Here is a 19,246-nt window from a genome sequence, read left to right on the forward strand (position 1 = left end):
CCCAGGCACATGTCACCTCTCAGCAGCCTGCATGATACAGAGTAGAGTGACAGAGCTTTAAGGGTCGAGTATAGCGTAGCTCTAACCATCTTTGTTTTTGGATGTGATGCCCTTGTTTATGAGATGCACTATGTAGAAAGCTTTTCTTAACACTTTGGACACATGGTGATTGAAATTTAGAGTGCTTTCAACCTGTGTTCCCAAGTCTTGCACCAGTGAGTTTGAGCTTAGAGGAGTGCTATCTATATCATGATTTGCAGGGACTACTTCTTTGCCAAAGGGGATAATGAGACTTTTTTTGCATTAGGTTTTAGTCCATGAATTTGGCACCAATCATTTGTCTGTGTCAGCCCTTTCTGTAATATGTTAATATCATTGGGGCTGTATGATTGTGCCCAATTTACAGTCATATGCAAACTTAGTAAGCCACAGGCCATCTACCTTCTCCTGGACTTCAGAAATGTAGATTCCCACCAGTAGAGGGCCAGCACAGATCCTTGTGAACCTCCACTGGTAGGTGGACTACTTACGCAGGTGGACTCCCCCAACTTTCACGGCATGCATTCTGTTGGTGAGTCAGTTGGCTACCCATCTAATAATGTATGGGTTAATCCCCAGATGGGAAAGTTTCTCTATGATACCTGAATGGGGGATTGTGTAAAAAGCCTTGGCTAAATTAAAATAGGTGGTATATACTGTTTTGCCCTCATCCAGGGCTTTGGTGACATTCTCAAAGAAGTCCGCTAAGTTTAATAAGCAAGATCTACCCTTGGCAAAACCAAATTGGATCGGGTCAAGAGTTTGAAGGTAACTTGTGTCCTTTTGGGTACGGTCCATGATGATTCTTTCCATAGCCTTCCAGATAAGGCTTTTTAGGCTTATGGGTTGACAGTTTCCAGGGTCAGTTGATAAACCTCCTTTGTGTAAGGGGATTACTGTTGATATTCTCTACTCTGCCAGGATAAAGCCAGTTCTCAAGCTATGGTTAAAGAGATTGCTGATTGATTCTGCTAGGTCTTGTTTTAGATTGTTTAGTGAGCAGCCTGGGATGTTATCTGTTTCCATAGAGGCCATGTTTTTGGCCTTGGAGGATGCTTGTATGACCTGTTCTTTGGAGATACTCAGAAAACAAATGGTGTTAGGAATGCTTTGGGGTATGTCTGGTGGGGAATGGGGGACAGGGTAAAGTTATTGCCAAATCTGTCTGCTAGCAGGTTGGCAATTTCCTCAGGTTCAGCATAAGTGGTACCATCCAATATATGTTTGGCATATAGCTGGGCATTCCCTTTTAGGTTTCGGACATAGCTAAAGAATGCCTTATGATTGTCTTTATGGTCATTTACTTACCTCTTCCCTATGCTTGTTTTGTGCACCTTGGAGGCAGTGCAGCCTTCTGATGCCATCTGTGGTGGTGACACCTGTGTAGCAGGAACGGGGCTGACATTGATGGGGTAACCTCTGCTAAGCACAGATGTTGCCAGGGATTCATCCTTCCCTTCACATTCAGCTCTGTTGTTGGTCACATGGGTTTGGTCTCTGATGTTAGTACTGCTGTCAGTGCCACATTGTGATCTGGTTTCATGCTATCATCAGGCATGTTCTGATCTGTTGTTGGATTTTCTCCTAGTAGAACCCACAAATGCATATAGATAACATACATGTAGCAATGTTAGAACATATTTGTGACTCCCATCACCCTCTAGCACACAGTCTGCTACATACTAATCATATACATAGCCTATGCACATGTGTGTACATTGTGGTACTGGCTGTCTCTGTTGCAGCCCTGATGTCCTGGGTGACACAGATGCATATGTAACTGCTTGAGTAAAACATACCCAGGTGAAAGTCACAATCCTATAGGAATGGCATATTTCCCTACTTACTAGGAGCATCTCATACAGAAATTTGGACAACAGTCACCAGCCCAGGTCCAACATCCAAGTTGTCACCAGGTATGAGGGTTCTCTTTCCTCCCCTTGTGAGGGATGGCAGGAATTACTCCATCTCTCTGAGATGTCTTTACATTGGTGATCCACTCCCAATGATTAGCTTGTCTCTGGTCATTTTCTGTGACTTGGCCCTGGCATTTAGTAACATATCAGTAATCCTATGATGTGCCTGTACAATTATCTTACTATGACTACTCATAGCATTATCATCCAACGTTAGTCCAGGAAGACTCTGTCAGTTTTCTCAAGGATACAGATGCCATGTGTTAGTGGTTTCTGTAGTAGCACTTCTGTCTCTTGTGTAGTGAACTTCTGAATCTGGTGCAATTACTTCAATCCCATACCAGGGGATGTTTGCCTATAGGCTACACATGTATATTGTGTGCATGCATAACTGTCCATGACAGACAACAATTGCCTCCATACTGTCCTCACCACCTTTATGGTGGCCACAACCCAGTACACTTGTGTAATTATTCTGTCACTGTGCCTTACTGTGGCTGCTGTGATCATGTCAGCCATGTTTGTTGTCCTTTGCACATGTGCAGACAGTGCAGTTGGTCCTTGGTGTACAGGAGGCTCAATCTCCGCTGTAGCATATCATGCTGTCTGTGTGCAGATGTCACAGTCCACCCTCATCATCTGCACATCAGGAGAGTGACTGTGTTCCTTGTTCCCTGTCAGGTTGGGCTTCAGCAGGCTGCAGCCTGTCCTGCCTGTTCTATATGCCTTGTCGGGGTGCGTCTCCCAAAAGCACTGCAGTATGTCTTTCCTGTCCCCTCCTGTAAGGGTGAGCCATGAACAGGCCTGCAGTCTGTGTTGGCTGTCCCTTTTGTAAGAGTAAGCTACCAACAGGACTGTGGTCTGTCCTGCCTGTACCCTAGCCTGTGTCACATTGATCCCCCTAGCCTGTTAGTCCCCTGTTATGCCATGTGCAGTGTTACCCCCACACTCCACTATAGTGTGACAGTGTCTGTTTCTTCCATGCACTTTTGTGGGATCACTGCAGTCCTGAGGTCCAATTATAGTTGTCCTGTCTGTTGTCAGTTTGCCTATATGGCAGTACATTCTGATTTTACCTGTATTCCTATTTGCTTTGTTGCTTGCTGTAACATGGTCTCCTATAAAATGGCAATTGTAGCTTTTATCATGCTAAAATAGGACTTGAAGCACAGTGGGTATGCTAATGAGACGATTTAGTGGAACTGCCTCTGGACTTCACCAATAATAAGATGCATTATCACCCCAATCTATATTACTGAGCATGTTCTTGAAGTCATGCAGGGTGGCACAAGTGTGAATCCTGACATTGCTAATGTCAGTTTGAATCATCCTACAGACCATGGTCATCAAGCTAGCCTGCTGACTGTCATGTCTGTTCATGGGCTGGGAGGTCATGTAGGATATGCACAACTAAGAAGTCTGACTGTCCTAATGCCAATTTTGATTGTAATGCCGATTATATAATTTGCTATACTGTCAATGGGCATCATACTACTCTTCTCCCTCTCTGTGCATGTTCTATGGTATATACAACATGTGGCTAGGTCCTCTGGTTACCATTTTCTCTGGTGGCATTGTCCTAGTGAATGCACATGACCTTGGCAGGCACTGACTCTGGCAGGGTCCTGCTTGATGCAGCAAGGAGTCCAAAATATGTTTACACCTTCAGTGCAGAGATCATTGGGTGTGTCTTTTTTGGGACTGTGGGAGCTACCTTTATAAACTCAATGCATGGCACCAGCTTGCCAGGGCAGTGATTGATATCACTGGCAATGTCTGCTCATGCAAACAGTGCCAGAAGAAATACAGTGACATGACGAGGCACCAGTCAGACCTTTCAACCATTGGTCAGAAAGGGTTAGGGATGCAGAGAGAGAGAGAGAGAGAGAGAGAGAGAGAGAGAGAGACATGTTTTTATTATAAGCATTCGGTTCTTGCACTGTCACTGTACAGTAGGCATAGCACCTGTAGTTGTAACCACCTTCCGCTGTCTGGGATATGCTGTGTTCATTACTATTTGTGTTATGTTTTACAGCACCACAGAACATTTAAGGCAATCTGATTGCCTGCCAGATGAAGCAGGTCAGCATCTCCAGGGGTGGAGAGTAGTACAGAAACTGTACTACATATCACTGATTAGTTGCATTTGTATTTTTCTTTTTTTCTTTTTTTCATTTCATTATCACTTTGATACATTGTTTTGCTTTTCTTTCATTTATTTTTCTTTTTTTCTAGGATTACCGATGATGCTATCAGAGGTGATGTGGCAGACACTGTGCTCTGCACTGGCCACCTCACTATTTTGCCAGCAGTCCCCTAGTTTGTCTGAAGAGCTCACTGGTAGCCTTTTTTTGGGAGTTTGGATGATACAGGGGTGAAAGTTTCTTATCTGAGAGTGGTGTTGGACCCTCCTGAGTCATGCAGCATGAGGCATGGTGGCGAGGGAAGACCAAGGAGAACCTCTAGCTTGATATCTGGACTGGTACTCTGGCTGTACCTCCTTGTTCATCTTGTTGAGTCATACAGCCATCAGGCCCCATTCAAAAGGCACTTCTTTGGGCTAGGATTGTAAAGGCTCCAGGGCCATTAGCCTAGTACACACCTATGAACCTATGAACTAAAGTCTTAAAATATACTTTGTGCCACATGAATGGAAGACTGAAATGGTCCTCCCCCTTCAAAAGGGAGGACCTTCAACAGATCCCGGAACCTACAGACCCATTAGTCTGACTAGTTTTATTTGCAAAGTTATGGAAAGAAGTATTATAGAAGTTATCAACAAGGAAATAGCAGACCTCCAGACACTGGATCCATTTCAGTTTGGCTTTGTCAAAGGAAGGTCATACTTATTGAATCTGGTGGACTTCCTTGAAAAGGTCACTAAAGCAATGAATGAGGGGAAAACTAGCTAAGGCATGTGATACAATACCCTACTTGGGCATTGTCAACAAACTTACAGAACTAGGCATAAACTCCATTATAACATGCTGGATAACTAGCTGGATCACTGATAGGACCCAGGAGGTTAGAATTGCTGAGGTCACTTTCTCAAACAGGCTGGTTGTCAGTGGACTCCCCCAGGGCTCTGTGCTAGGCCCACTCCTCTTTGGCATCTACTTCTCGTATGTCAAAGCCAAGTTAAAAGGCCTCTTGCTAACCAAGTTTGCAGATGATTGCAAACTGGGAGCAGTCATTGAATCCCCTAAGATGAGAACACCATTCAGGAAGGTCTAATACAGATAAATGTGGTTTGTTAAAGCCATGGCATAAAACTCAATGCCAAGAAATGCATTATAGTACCTTTTAGGAAGTCTGCCACCCCGGATAACTATGTCTTCGATAAAATACCCTTAAAAGTTGATTTACTAGTCAGGGATCTGGGAATTCATGCAGACAGTAAACTAACCTTTGAAAAACATGTCCAAAGTAGTAAGAAAATCCTTCTGTGTTGCTTATAAGCAAAGGCATGACATCTTGTTCCAGAAAGGTCATCATACCACTGTACTTGGCCTTCATCAGGCCCATCATGAAATATAATGCCCTCTTGGAATGCTGAGCAGATACATGCAGCAACTGGAACATCCACAAGGGTTCCTTACAAAACAAATACAAGGAGTAAGCACAATGCCCTAAGATGATCACCTCAAAACTCTGTCCCTTTATTTGGTATCACACAGGCTTCTGAGAGGTGATCTACAAGGCATCCTTGGATCTTGTTTTGACTAATCTTTTGCACATCTACAAAACAAACATCAGAAGTATTTCAGCTTATGGCTGCTGATGTCTTCTAGCACCTTGATAGATAAGGACATATATCTGCTTGTCTTTCTGCCAGTTTAGTTTTCCAGACATTTTAGCTATCCCTTACTATGTTTTGTACAGCAGAGTTTAAAGAGCAGAAATGAATCATCAGTAAATAGAATCACTGCTGTTTTACAAATTCTCTAAAGAAACTAGTAAATGTCAAGCAACAGGCAGGTTTATTTTAAGGAAAATTGCCATTTGCCACACTGGTTCTTCTACAAAATACTACTAATGTCCTGCTACCAAAATATGCCCTCAAGTGGACAAATTAGATGCAACAAGAAGGTTAAATGTACATTTAGCAAATCAAGCATTTAAATAACAGTATAATATACTAGATAGAGAAAGTAAAAGCAATAATCATATAAACAACTATAATAAGTAACATAACAACAGAGGATTTAACCCAATGTGTCAATTATACAATATTTATATCCCATATAGGTTTGAACTTTGTCGAAGCATCTGTGTTCTACACACATATTGTATTAAATCCAATTTGAGTAGAAGAGGGAGAGGCTTAGCCCACACCTTAATTTATTACTAAGTTACCATGCATTGTGAACATACATTGTGGCAGGTACTCAGCGAGCTATCCATCCTTAGATGGCTCATGCTGTTCCCATTTCCTCATCTGAATAATGACTGCGGCTGTACTCTTCTTATTATATTACCTGGCTGTGGCTTCACCCTTCTTATAATATTACCTGGCTTTTTGCATTATCAAGAATGACACAATACTAGTGTATGTGGGTATATCATGTTACTGTTAGTGTAAACAAAAATGCTTGACAATGCAACCACAATTCTCAAACCTTTCTGCAGACAAATGTATAGCATTGTCTAGCAGTTGAGAGTCTGATTGTTCCTGATCAGCAGACCTGTATTTTCATGTTCCAATATGACTACATGAAAAGACACCAATATTAGTCTGCAAGTTTAGTAAGCAGTAAATTCATCAGGGATTAATTCAAGGGGACACTTATATTATAGCTAAAGCACTTGACATTTGATAAGTGTATCCTCTCAATGATGCTTTCTATCTAGTCATTAACTGTAAAACAACTTTTTCTGAGAAATATTGTTGTAATGCCAGTTAATTATTTGAATTAAATATTTCTATATACAGTCATAAAGCAATTGCCAGGATAAATAATACTCTTGCAGTGCATGGATCACCACAGCTATCCTCTGACGTTAGAGGAAAAACAAGCTTCTTAATCACCTTTCTGATGTAATAAAGGTATTATCCCATAGTTTAAATACATTTTGTCTATTTACTGCAAAGTGGGTTAGGAATTTTAACCTGTAACATTTTCATACATAATAGTTTAAATCTTAGCAGCTTCCATTATTTTGATATGTTCTCCAGTATACTCTTTAAATACTATAATGAGAAGCTCCAGATGTTTAATTCTAAACTTTTATTCAATCATAAGATTAAATTACTGGTGTTAAGTAAACCAACATTATATCTCCAGCACTTATTGTCAGCAGATAAACTCACTGGTTAAGTGTCAGTTTAAGCTGTAAGAGTTAATATATGATATACACAGATGTTTGCTTTGAAAATGTGGTCAACTGCACTGTAGTTTTACTTCTGTACTGTGTCTTTTTGATTATACAAAGTCCCTCCTAAAGTTGATAAAAGTGTTAACAACAAAACACTCAATTAAGTAACATTATAAGTAGTCTCTTGGATAAGGGAGATGTCTAAATTTTGATCTTGTTGTCTCCAGTCATAGGAATTGTCTTTGAAAAGCTGAAAAATGCAATCAGAGGAACATATTTAGTGTCTACTAAAGAAATATTAATATACTTGTACATTGTATTGCATTTCAGTTTATGTTAAACATGAAATATGATGTGGTTTCAGAACTATTCATGTTTTTATTCCAATATGACTTTGCAAATACTAATTTAAACATTGGTTTTGGACTTGAGTAATCTAAAACATTTACACAACAATGGTATTGTATTATACAGTAATGTCAGTAAATAGTTTTCAACAGATGTCTGCAACATACAGTTATAGATTTTAATATGATGTTTATTAATACCTTAAACTATTTTGAAATGATACTACCTTAATCTAAATATTTGTACCTTTTTGAAACCTGATTAGAAATAAGTATTATTGAATTACAATAAGATAAGAATAAAGAATATATTTATATATTTTAGCTGATTAGATTATCTTAATATATTATTCAATTATCTTTATTTAAAAACTAAGAGGATAAGAGAAACTGATCCAAATATTATTTGTGAGGGTAGAAAGTTTGTTTGGTTAGATTCACTAACCAAACAAAGAGGTATATTACCTCATAGCGATAGGGGATGGTTTTTAAGGTTAAGAATTACAAGTTTGGAAGTTCTTTGTTTTTTTTTATTCTATCACTTTGGTGTCACTCAGAAACATGCAAAAATCATACAAGAAAAACTTTTTGAATTCTGTATCCAAGATGGAACTAAGAATAAACAATATTTACATAAACTCACACATAAAACAAACTCAAAACTAGGAAATGAAATGTTTATCCATAAATGTTAATGGTCTAAATAATAGTAATAAAAGGAGAAGCCTATTCAAGTACATAAACTTACATAAATCACAAATAGTCTTCTTACAAGAGATACACTTATTAGATAGAGATATAAACAACTTAAATATTAATAATTACATAGTACTAATAAACTCTCAATACAAAATAAAAAAAGAGGAGTAGCTATACTACTTCGCAACTCAACTATAACACCTAAAATAATTACTACTCATCAAGATACATCAGGTATGTTTTGTCTAGCTTCAATAGAATTAAATAAGAGAATCTATATGTTAGTAAATCTATATTGGATCCCAGGACTAGGATTAAAAACAGTTAAACAGCACTTTGATGAGATAATTCATTTAACTAAGGGTAACCTGATATTGGCAGGAGACTTCAACTGTATAATGAATGAAAAAGATACAAATTCTAAATATAAAAGAAGAAAACAACCTATCTCTAAAGCACTATCAAAATTTATAGATACATTGTATTTAAAAGATATAAATGAATTTGCAGAACCAGACTCAATAATCTTCACATTTTATTCTCATAGATATAAAACTAACTCTAGAATTGATAGAATATATGTTGCCAATGACCTAATAACAAAAATTGACAAAGTCAAAATGATAACTTGTCCCTTATCTGATCATAATGCCATAGTATTTGAGATAGAGCTTACACCATTTTATTCAAATCCCATTACTAGGATACCTTCCTATATCACAAAATTGACAGATTTCAAAGAATTTTATGAATAAACAATCAAAAACTTTCTAGAAATAAATTACACAGAAGATATTTCAGAAATATATGCCTGGGATTCATTAAAAGCAGTTACATATGGGAAAATATTATCCTGGTACATAAATAAAAGAAAGTTATGGAATAAAGATATGCTAGACTTACAAAACAAAGCAGATAAATTGAAACTGGGAATACAAAAGGGTAATACTACTCAAGTTCAAGAACTTACACAAATCAATAAGAAGTATACAGAATTGTTACATCATAAGATTATGATTAACTTAGAAAAGATAAAAATACACTCATACTCTACTAATTCAGCACACCTGAGACACTTAACTAATAGAACAAAAAAATAATTAAATCTAAGCAAATAAAATAAATATTTATTCCTAATACTAACAAAAGAGTTACGGAACTAAATTATATTTTAGAAGCATTCAGACTCCAATTTAACATTAATAATTCCATAAACACTCAAGATACACCTACTAAGGATATAAAAATACTTAGAAAATAATATTCATATTAAATTAACACAAGAACAAATAGACATTATAAGCAAACCAATCAATATGACAGAATTAAAATCACAAATTAAAAAGCTCAAGACAAATAAAGCACCTTGCCCAGACAATATGCTACCAGAAATGTATAAATTAATACCCAATCAAGCCATATCCTTATTATTAAAAGTATATGATATAGCCAAGAAAGATTTGAATATACCACTCTCTTGGAAATATTCATTGATATCCCCAATTATCAAACCAGATAAAGATGAGAAGCAGTGTTCCTCATATAGGCCAATATCATTACTCAATATAGACTATAAGATGTTTATGGCTATATACGCAGATAGGATCAAACATTTTCTTTCTTTCTTAATTCACAAAGATCAAACAGGTTTTATTAAAGGAAGAAATACTTCAGATAATATTAAAAGAATACTAACATTAATAGATTATAGCAAACATAAAGTCCTAGATTTAAATGTAATCTCATTAGATATTAATAAAGCTTTTGATTCGGTTACCTGGAACTTTCTTTCACTAGTTTTAAAAGAATATAACTTTCCTTCTAATTTTAATAATCTTATCCAAATACTATATGAAAAATCTACTGCATATGTTAAACTAGGATCACATAGATCAAGCCCTATAACAATCAAAAAGGGAACTAAACAAGGTTGCCCTTTATCACCATTGTTATTTGCATTACTCATAGAACCCTTTGCAAATAAAATCAGATCAAACAATAACATAAAGGGCATTTGTATTAATAAAATGTTAAACCTTAAAATCCAACTCTTTGCTGATGACATACTATTAACTCTCTCAGATGCAAATGAATCTTTGAATGCTCTATTTAACTCCATGAATACATTTCAAAATATTTCAGGCTTAAAATTTAATGAAAACAAAACTAAAATTATGCCCTGTAATTGTAAAAATAAAATAATATAAACAAAAGATTTTCCAAATATATAGTAACAGAAAGTAAATTATTATATCTGGGAATAAATCTGCTCAATGAATTAACATATTCTCTAACATTTAACTATAATAAAATACTAGACAAAATAGAACAAACAATTGGTTACTGGAATAAATATATCTTTTCAACAGCAGACAGATTATATCTTATTAAAATAATCATATTTCCCAAAATATTATACTTAATACAAAATTTTTCATTGCCACCTCCCAAATATATTATTCAAAGATACAATAAACTAATTTAAAATGTTCTATGGTTTCCAAATAAACCCCGTATAGCCTTAAATAAACATTTACCAGATTGGGAAGACGGTGGAATTAATTTACCGGATATTGATTTATATATTACCTCATCTGTTATTAAAAACATAACACTATGGTTAAATAATTCATACACACCTATATGGAAACAAGCCCATGAGCAGATTTAGATAGAAATAAATTATAATCACATACAAGACAACTTAACAGTAATATCATCACCCCTTATATGGATGTTAAAAGATTATTTTTTAGGGAAAATGAATAATATTAATAAATTGCCATCAAACTATATAAGCTCTACACTTTCAGTGTTCAAAAAATATATAAACAAAATACCAAATATTAATTCTTGGATTTTTCTTATTTTCCCTATAGCTTTTACACCAAATATTCTAGATACATTCCAAATACCTAAAATAAATATACTTAAAGAAGAAACATTACTCTTTTGGCATCAACTTATAGAGAAAGGGAAAATTCTAACAAATGAACAGATAATTTATAACTATAATATAAATAAAGACAATTGGTTGTTTTTACAAAATCTAAGGCATTTTCTTATAAATAAAATAGAACAAATGCAACCTTCAGTTAGACATGAAGCTCCAAAACTCATTGAATACCTTATTCTTATCACAAAACAGCCTTATCAGGGTACAGATTATTTGTCTAATATCTATAAAATTGTTAAAAAAACAAAAAACTATCATGAAAAATCATACGGGATTATTATACTTTAATAAACAACCATCCTCCAATTGAAGAAGAAAAAAGTAATATTTTAAAATCTTCCAAATTTTCTACATTATCAAAATACTGGCAATTATTCACTTGGAGATATCTACAGAGAAGTTTCTATACACCACATAGGTTAGCAAAATGTATTCTATTGAAGATCAATGTTGGAGATGCCATACCAAGATAAAATCAGATTGGCAGCATGTTTTTTATGAATGTATATGTCTCAATATGTACTGGAAATCCATTAACTATTTTTTTTCAGACTGTTTATAATGATAAATTTCAATTAACAAAGTCTTTAATTTTATTCAACTCTCCTATTCCAAACTGTGTACCAAAAAAAGACACTAAAATCCTATGGTCACTATTGGCAATTTCACGTAAAATCATAACTATACACTGGAAAAATGAGGCTTCTCCTACGTTCAAGGAATTTGAGAATTTAACAACAACAGTTGCTCACATGGAAATATTAACAATGAAGAACAGAACTAAAAGCTCTACTTCTTACTATTACTCTTGGATGAAAGTACTGGAAATACTCGAAAAGATCGAAGAAGATATATCATCTTATGTTTCTAACTTTATATAATATAGAATTTCAATGTTATTTGCATAGACACCAATGTAAATAGTTATATTATTGTTTGAAGTTAGTAATGTTTTAGAATTGTAAATATGTTATTTATCTTTATTTCACGTAATGTTTCTTAAGACATCTTATTTGAAATAATAAAAAAATATTTAGTAAAAAAATAAATAAGAATGCGGTTGATGTTACTGAGTTCTTATAAATACAAACTTTGTCTAGATAAGATGAACTGCATATTACTCCAAGTTCAGCTTTTGTATGCTTACCTGACTTGATAATCACAGATGTTGCATTAGAAGGAATTTTCTTCCACTGCAGGTCACAACCTGGTGAAAAGGGTGAATTGCACCAGTCTACAACATAGCCATCTATCACATATGGGTCATGCTTCCAGGATAAGCAAAGTCCATCACCAGTAGCACTGACTCTTCCTTCTTCAATGACTTCTTAAAAATGAAAGGGATACATGAAAACATTCACCATTTCGATTATTTGCTTTGTGGAGTTGAAAATCATTTTAATCAGTGTACTTATAATATGTGCAATAGAACTAAAGAAAACTGCATGATTATAACGTCTGTTAGTAGACATGGCTGGTAAGTATTACCATACTTTATTCGCACACTATGAAAAGGCAGCAAATTAGATATATCTTTGAGGAACATTCTACAATTACATTTCCATTACTGTCATAACTATGCATTGCTACAACCTTTATCCCAAGTACATGCACAGACTCTTTAGTTACTTACCTGACTTTATACAGTCTTACTGCAGTACAGGGCCTGCGTGAAACTGCTTGCCATTTACATGATTACTTTAAAAGGAAGTGTGTCTAACTGACAATATATTGGCTGATGACATGTAGTTCATGTTGCAGGAGTAAGACACAATGGTAACTGTGCCAAGTGTAAGATGTTTTAGGGTTTCTGATCTTGATGTTTGTAAGTGGACAAAATGCTAGTTAACTATTGCCACTTCCAAGATATTTTTAGTTAATACTTAGCTGAATTTTATCCTATGGAGTGAGGAAGAGTTAGAGAGAAGCTTATAAGAGGCAAGAGAGGGATAATGTGTCATAAACTGGGCAGACTGGTTAGAATTTTTCGACAGTATATTATTTTTCATATTAGCATGCATATATGCAGTTACTCCTAACTATCCTTGCTGTATTTTTTTAAACCCATCTCTCTTTCTGGGTATGTATTACATATATCCCTGTTGCCATGTTCCTTCTTTAAACTCTATCATTGTTTCAGTGTTTGTTGTCATTTATTGTTGCAGTTCAGCCAGGTATCACCAAATCCTCCTCAAGCTGCTGATGACAGGGCTCTTGTATTAGGTGAGCAAGCCTGGAAGCTGTCACTGTTACTCTCGTAGGCAGGCATAGTTTTGAACAGATTGTGGACCTGCCTTCATATGCACTAGCATCATGTTTAAAGTTAAGAAACTATGCACTTTGGTTTCTGGGACTGGCCTTCCCTGGGCCCATGACATTTTAGACCAATACAAAACACTTACTGCTCATTCCTTGTACCACATACTTACTCAACCCAGCTACCATTCCCTTTGGCCTAGTCTCCACCAGAACTAGAGAATGGCCTAGATCCATACTCCACCCTCTAGTCATCCCTTAATCTTTCCAGCTGAGAAAGGTGAGCAGGCTCAACTTATTCACTTCTTTGCTGCCCCTGCTAGCTCCAACTCTTGCCTCTCTATCCTTAGGCACTAATCAAACTTGGGTTACCTAGGTCACTGTCAGGTATATACAATTGAACAGACACACACACACACACACACACACACACACACACACACACACACACACACACACACACACACACACACACACACACACACACACACTAATGTTCACAAAGAATAAGGAAAGAAATTAGCCAGATATTCAATTAGTAGGCTGTGTTTTCTTGAAGTATGCAGATGAACTGCTCTGAGATTATTATCTGATGCTCATAGGTGTTAATACTATCTTGTTCCTTCAACTTTGGCTAAGCTATGAGCCATTTCCATGGATTCTGTAGTGAACTGTGTAATTATTCTGTTAATTTGTTATTATTACTATTATTATTTCCAGTTTGATGCCCGGGGATGTCCACTGGGCTCAGCGATCCCATTTTCAGTGGAGGCCCGGGGAGAAAACCTCCATGTTATAAAGTTTAGATAGAGATACAGTATAGAAAAGAAGAACAATTTACAATTATGTTTCATGCTAGAGAGCAGGTGTAATTTCTTAGGTACATGTTACCTTTAGATACAGACACAATATTACTAATGAACAATTTACAGTGACATTTCATGTTAGAGAGCAGGTGTAAATTCTTAGGTACATGGTACAAATTTGATATTTACAATATGTACATATGTGTGGTAGCCTATAGATCATAGCTAGAGAGGCCAGTAATCATAGCTGGAGAGGGGTTTAAAGGTGGTGATAGAATTATAGGACTAGGTGGGGAGAATGCAGTTGCATTTTCTGTTAGAGTAAACGTAGGAATGTAACTGAGATTTAAAGTTTTCAAAGTTTGCACAGGTCCTTAGAGAGGAAGGCAGAGAATTCCATGTTTTTGCTAAGGAAAGGAATAGCAGGAGTTGACCAGCAGGGCAATTGGGTTTTCGGACAAAGATTAGGTTTTGGTGAGTAGATCTGAGAGTTCTCTGAGGGGTGTAGGGGAGAAGGATGTTGCATAGAGCAGGGCACTTAGAGGGTTGAAAGATTAGTTTGTGGGCTGTGGTAATCTGAAGATAGTCTATATGGTTGGAGAGTTCATGCCAGTGTAACAAATTAAGGACAATGCAGTAATGGGAGGAGTATTTGGCTTTGGTGACAAATTTAGAAATCTTATTATAACAGACTTCCAATTTTGAAGTGAGTGTGGCAGATAAGTTAGTTAATAGAGGAGCGCCATTAGTGAGGGGAGTAGACAGGTAGTGGCAAGTCTTTGGTGGAAGGAGAGAGAAATTGGATGTTCCTGTATAGCATACCAAGTTTTATATGGGTTTTCTTAATATTTTGCTGGATGTGAGTGTCGAAATTCAGTTTTTGCCTTATACATGAGGTCTAATTTCTTTATGCAATTTTCCCAAGTAGGCACTTTTGAACAATTCATCTTACTAGTTTCCTTGGAGCATCAGCATTTCCAAAGCATTTCTTTTGCTTTTCAGACAAACAAAAAAGTGAAGTGCAAAATGATGGAGCATTGCAAATGTAAAATAAACAAACAAACAAATAAATAAATAACTCTACCCCTACAAGTGCCACTGTGTAATGCAGCCCTAAAATATTTTGCATCCTGTCACATGGGAAGATATTTGCCTATAAGTACAGGCTAACTGTTCTTTAACAAGATTTCACTGAAAACAAAGTCAGAAATGAAGATTCTGTATCTGACAATATATTTGTTATGAAATGTCTAGCTTGGAAATTTAAGAATAAATGGGAGCCAGTGTACACCTTTATTAGTGAATAGACAACATAAATATAACTCCACCTTTTTTCTCCTACTTTTAGCTTTCCTACTGATTTTCCTGCAGCTGTAAACATCGAGGGATTCATACAGGTTACCACAAAGAGTAGACTACGTGTGCTATTAGAGTAATCTTTCTGAGTGAATAGACAGCACAAAAAATGTGGTAGAGGTGCTCTTGAATACAGAATGTGTACACTTAGTGAAGATGTTCATGAATCCGGAATAAAATCTTTTTCCCAATAGGTTAGGTGCCACTTTTCCTCTAAACTAACCTCAGAATAATAACACTTTTTATACCAGTTCTGAATTGATTTCCATAGAGATGGAGTTTGAAGTAGTTTACAATGCTACAGCATAGTTTACTGGTACAGACCTATAATATCAAATGAGTTCCACATCATTTGATTGAATGTGCATTTGATTGAATCACAGATGGTTGAACAAAACTGACTGAAAACACATTTGACTGAAACAGAATTCACTGAAAATTACAGAAGCCCATAGATAGTATGTGATTCACTGTGTGTGGTGTTCTTTTCTCTATTGTTATGTAACTGTGTTGTTAGTGTGTGTGTGTGTGTGTGTGTGTGTGTGTGTGTGTGTGTGTGTGTGTGTGTGTGTGTGTGTGTGTGTGTGTGTGTGTCTGTGTGTGTGTGTGTGTGTGTGTGTGTGTGTGTGTGTGTGTGTGTGTGTGTGTGTGTGTGTGTGTGTGTGTGTGTGTGTGTGTGTGTGTGTATAGGGCCTATATGATGAAGTCAAAGTATGAAAAGAGCGAATGCTCTTACATCGACACCAAATATATGAAGCCAAAGAAAGTCAAACGGCCAGAACAGTGATTTTTTTTCCCAGGGAAAAAAATCGCTGGGCCATTGTCGGGACTTTGCTGTCTCCTCTAGTGTGGTGCGATCTGAGAGTTGGTACATTTAAGTAGGTGGGTGTGGGCGTTAAAGCCCCCCACTTTATGTTGTGTTTGGATTTTTTTTTTTTGGAACAGAGATTTTTTTTCCCTGGGAAAAAAATCGTCGTTCCGTACATTCGACTTTCTGTGGTTTTGGGTATTTTGTGTCAATTTAAGAGCATTCACTCTTTTCAAACTTCGATGTTGCAATATAGACCCTAATATATATATCTATATCTATCTATATATATATATATATATATATATATATATATATATATATATATATATATATATATATATATGTGTGTGTGTGTGTGTGTGTGTGTGTATGTATGTATATATATATATATATATATATATATATATATCTATAAATATATATATATATATATATATATATATATATATATATATGTGTATATATATATCTATGGGTCTGCTTCATAGGATTTACATTTCATATGATCGACATTCATTTCACCGAGACTAAAACACCTAAAGTCCAAAACACCTAAAACCCATTTAATCAAAACTCATAACATCGACACATGACATTAATAGCATTATGCCCTTTTCCCCACTGTAGTGCAATCCTGGAGTTAGAATATATAGTGAGGGGGGTATGGGGGGCAAAGCCTCCCATATTGGGGGTGTGTGGGTGGCATAACCCCCCCCACATAGTTTAGACAACTATTGTTGCCTGCAAAGAGTTTGTCATATCAGTTATAAGTATCTATGTATAGCTTTGAAATGTATGAAGCCTGTGCCCCCACACCCCCCAACTATATATACTAACTCCAGGATCCCGCTACAGTGGGGAAAAGGGCATAATGCTTTTAATTTCATGTATCGATGTTATGAGTTTCGACCAAATGTGTTTTAGGTGTTTTGGTCTCTGTGAAATGAATGTCGATCAAATGAACTGTCGATCATATGAAGTAGACCCATATATGTATATATATATATATATATATATATATATATATATATATATATGTATTTCTGTATAAGTAAGGGGTGGGGGAAAGCCTCTACTTGGGTGGTGCAGGGGTATGCTCTCCTGCAAAGCAAAAGCTTTTAATCAACTGCTATTCAGTGAAACTTTTTAAGTCATTTTTGTCCACTGATTTCTCTTTCAGTCAAATGCACATTCACTCAAATGTCATAGGACCTTCAATGATATTTCCTAGGAATCTGCATCCTGAACCACTTGTCAAGCTGGATTTTAAACTGTTTTAACTTTGGAGCTAGTCTCAAACTCAAAAGCAATTTACTCTAAAATATAACTATTCTAACCATTACATTTTCTTTTATCCACACTATTACACCAGTCAGTATTAAGCAATAATAATTGATTATGAGTGTGAAAAGAGTGGTTTGAAAAGCGAATACATACTCTTTCTGTCAGGAGATTATATGTAGACAACATAAAGATAACTCCACCTTTTTCCTCCTAATTTTAGCTTTCCTAGTGATTTTCTTGCAGCTGTAAACATCGAGGGATTCATACAGGTTACCACAAAGAGTAGACTACGTGTGCTTTTAGAGTAATCTTTCTGAGTGAATAGACAGCACAAAAAATGTGGTAGAGGTGCTCTTGAATACAGAATGTGTACACTTAGTGAAGATGTTCATGAATCCGGAATAAAATCTTTTTCCCAATAGGTTAGGTGCCACTTTTCCTCTAAACTAACCTCAGAATAATAACACTTTTTATACCAGTTCTGAATTGATTTCCATAGAGATGGAGTTTGAAGTAGTTTACAATGCTACAGCATAGTTTACTGGTACAGACCTATAATATCAAATGAGTTCCACATCATTTGATTGAATGTGCATTTGATTCAATCACAGATGGTTGAACAAAACTGACTGAAAACACATTTGACTGAAACAGAATTCACTGAAAATTTTAGAAGCCTATAGATAGTATGTGATTCACTGTGTGTGGTGTTCTTTTCTCTATTGTTATCTAACTGTGTTGTTAGTGTGTGTGTGTGTGTGTGTGTGTGTGTGTGTGTGTGTGTGTGTGTGTGTGTGTGTGTGTGTGTGTGTGTGTCTGTGTGTGTGTATATAGGACCTATATCATGAAGTCAAAGTCTGAAACACTCTGAATGCTCTTACATCGACACCAAATATATGAAGCCACAGAAAGTCAAACGGCCAGAACAGCGATTTTTTTCCCAGGGAAAAAAATCACTGGGCCATTATCTGGACTTTGCTGTCTCCTCCAGTGTGGTGCGATCTGAGAGTTGGTATTTTAAGTAGGGGGGTATGGGCATTAAAGCCCCCCACTTTATGTTGTGTTTGGATTTTTTTTTTTTTTGGAACAGAGATTTTTTTCCCTGGGAAAAAAATCGTTGTTCCGTACATTCAACTTTCTGTGGTTTTGGGTATTTTGTGTCGATTTAAGAGCATTCACTCTTTTCAAACTACTTCGATGTTGCGATATAGACCCTAATATATATATATATATATATATATATATATATATATATATATATATATATATATATATATATATATATATATATATATATATATATATATATATATGCATACGTGTGTATGTATATATATATATATATATATAAATATATATATATATATATATATATATATATATATATATATATATATATATATATATGTATATATGGTTCCCTATTAGAAGCCTGAAACACTATAAGCCCGAAAGTCAAA

At 35.7% G+C, this 19,246-nt stretch overlaps 1 protein-coding gene across 2 annotated transcripts in view; it reads right to left on the reverse strand.

Annotated features, from left to right (window-relative positions):
• OSMR (oncostatin M receptor) overlaps nucleotides 1–19,246 on the reverse strand; it is a 1,030,877-nt gene that overhangs the window by 373,160 nt on the left and 638,471 nt on the right. For both annotated transcript variants that reach the window (XM_044069885.1, XR_006364564.1), the window contains exon 12: nucleotides 12,421–12,600. In XM_044069885.1, coding sequence (XP_043925820.1) covers nucleotides 12,421–12,600 — 180 coding nt within the window. The remainder of the gene's footprint in view (nucleotides 1–12,420; nucleotides 12,601–19,246) is intronic.

Source organism: Protopterus annectens, chromosome 1.part0 (assembly GCF_019279795.1).
Source record: "Protopterus annectens isolate FY-2018-M chromosome 1.part0, PAN1.0, whole genome shotgun sequence".
NCBI lineage: Eukaryota > Metazoa > Chordata > Ceratodontiformes > Protopteridae > Protopterus > Protopterus annectens.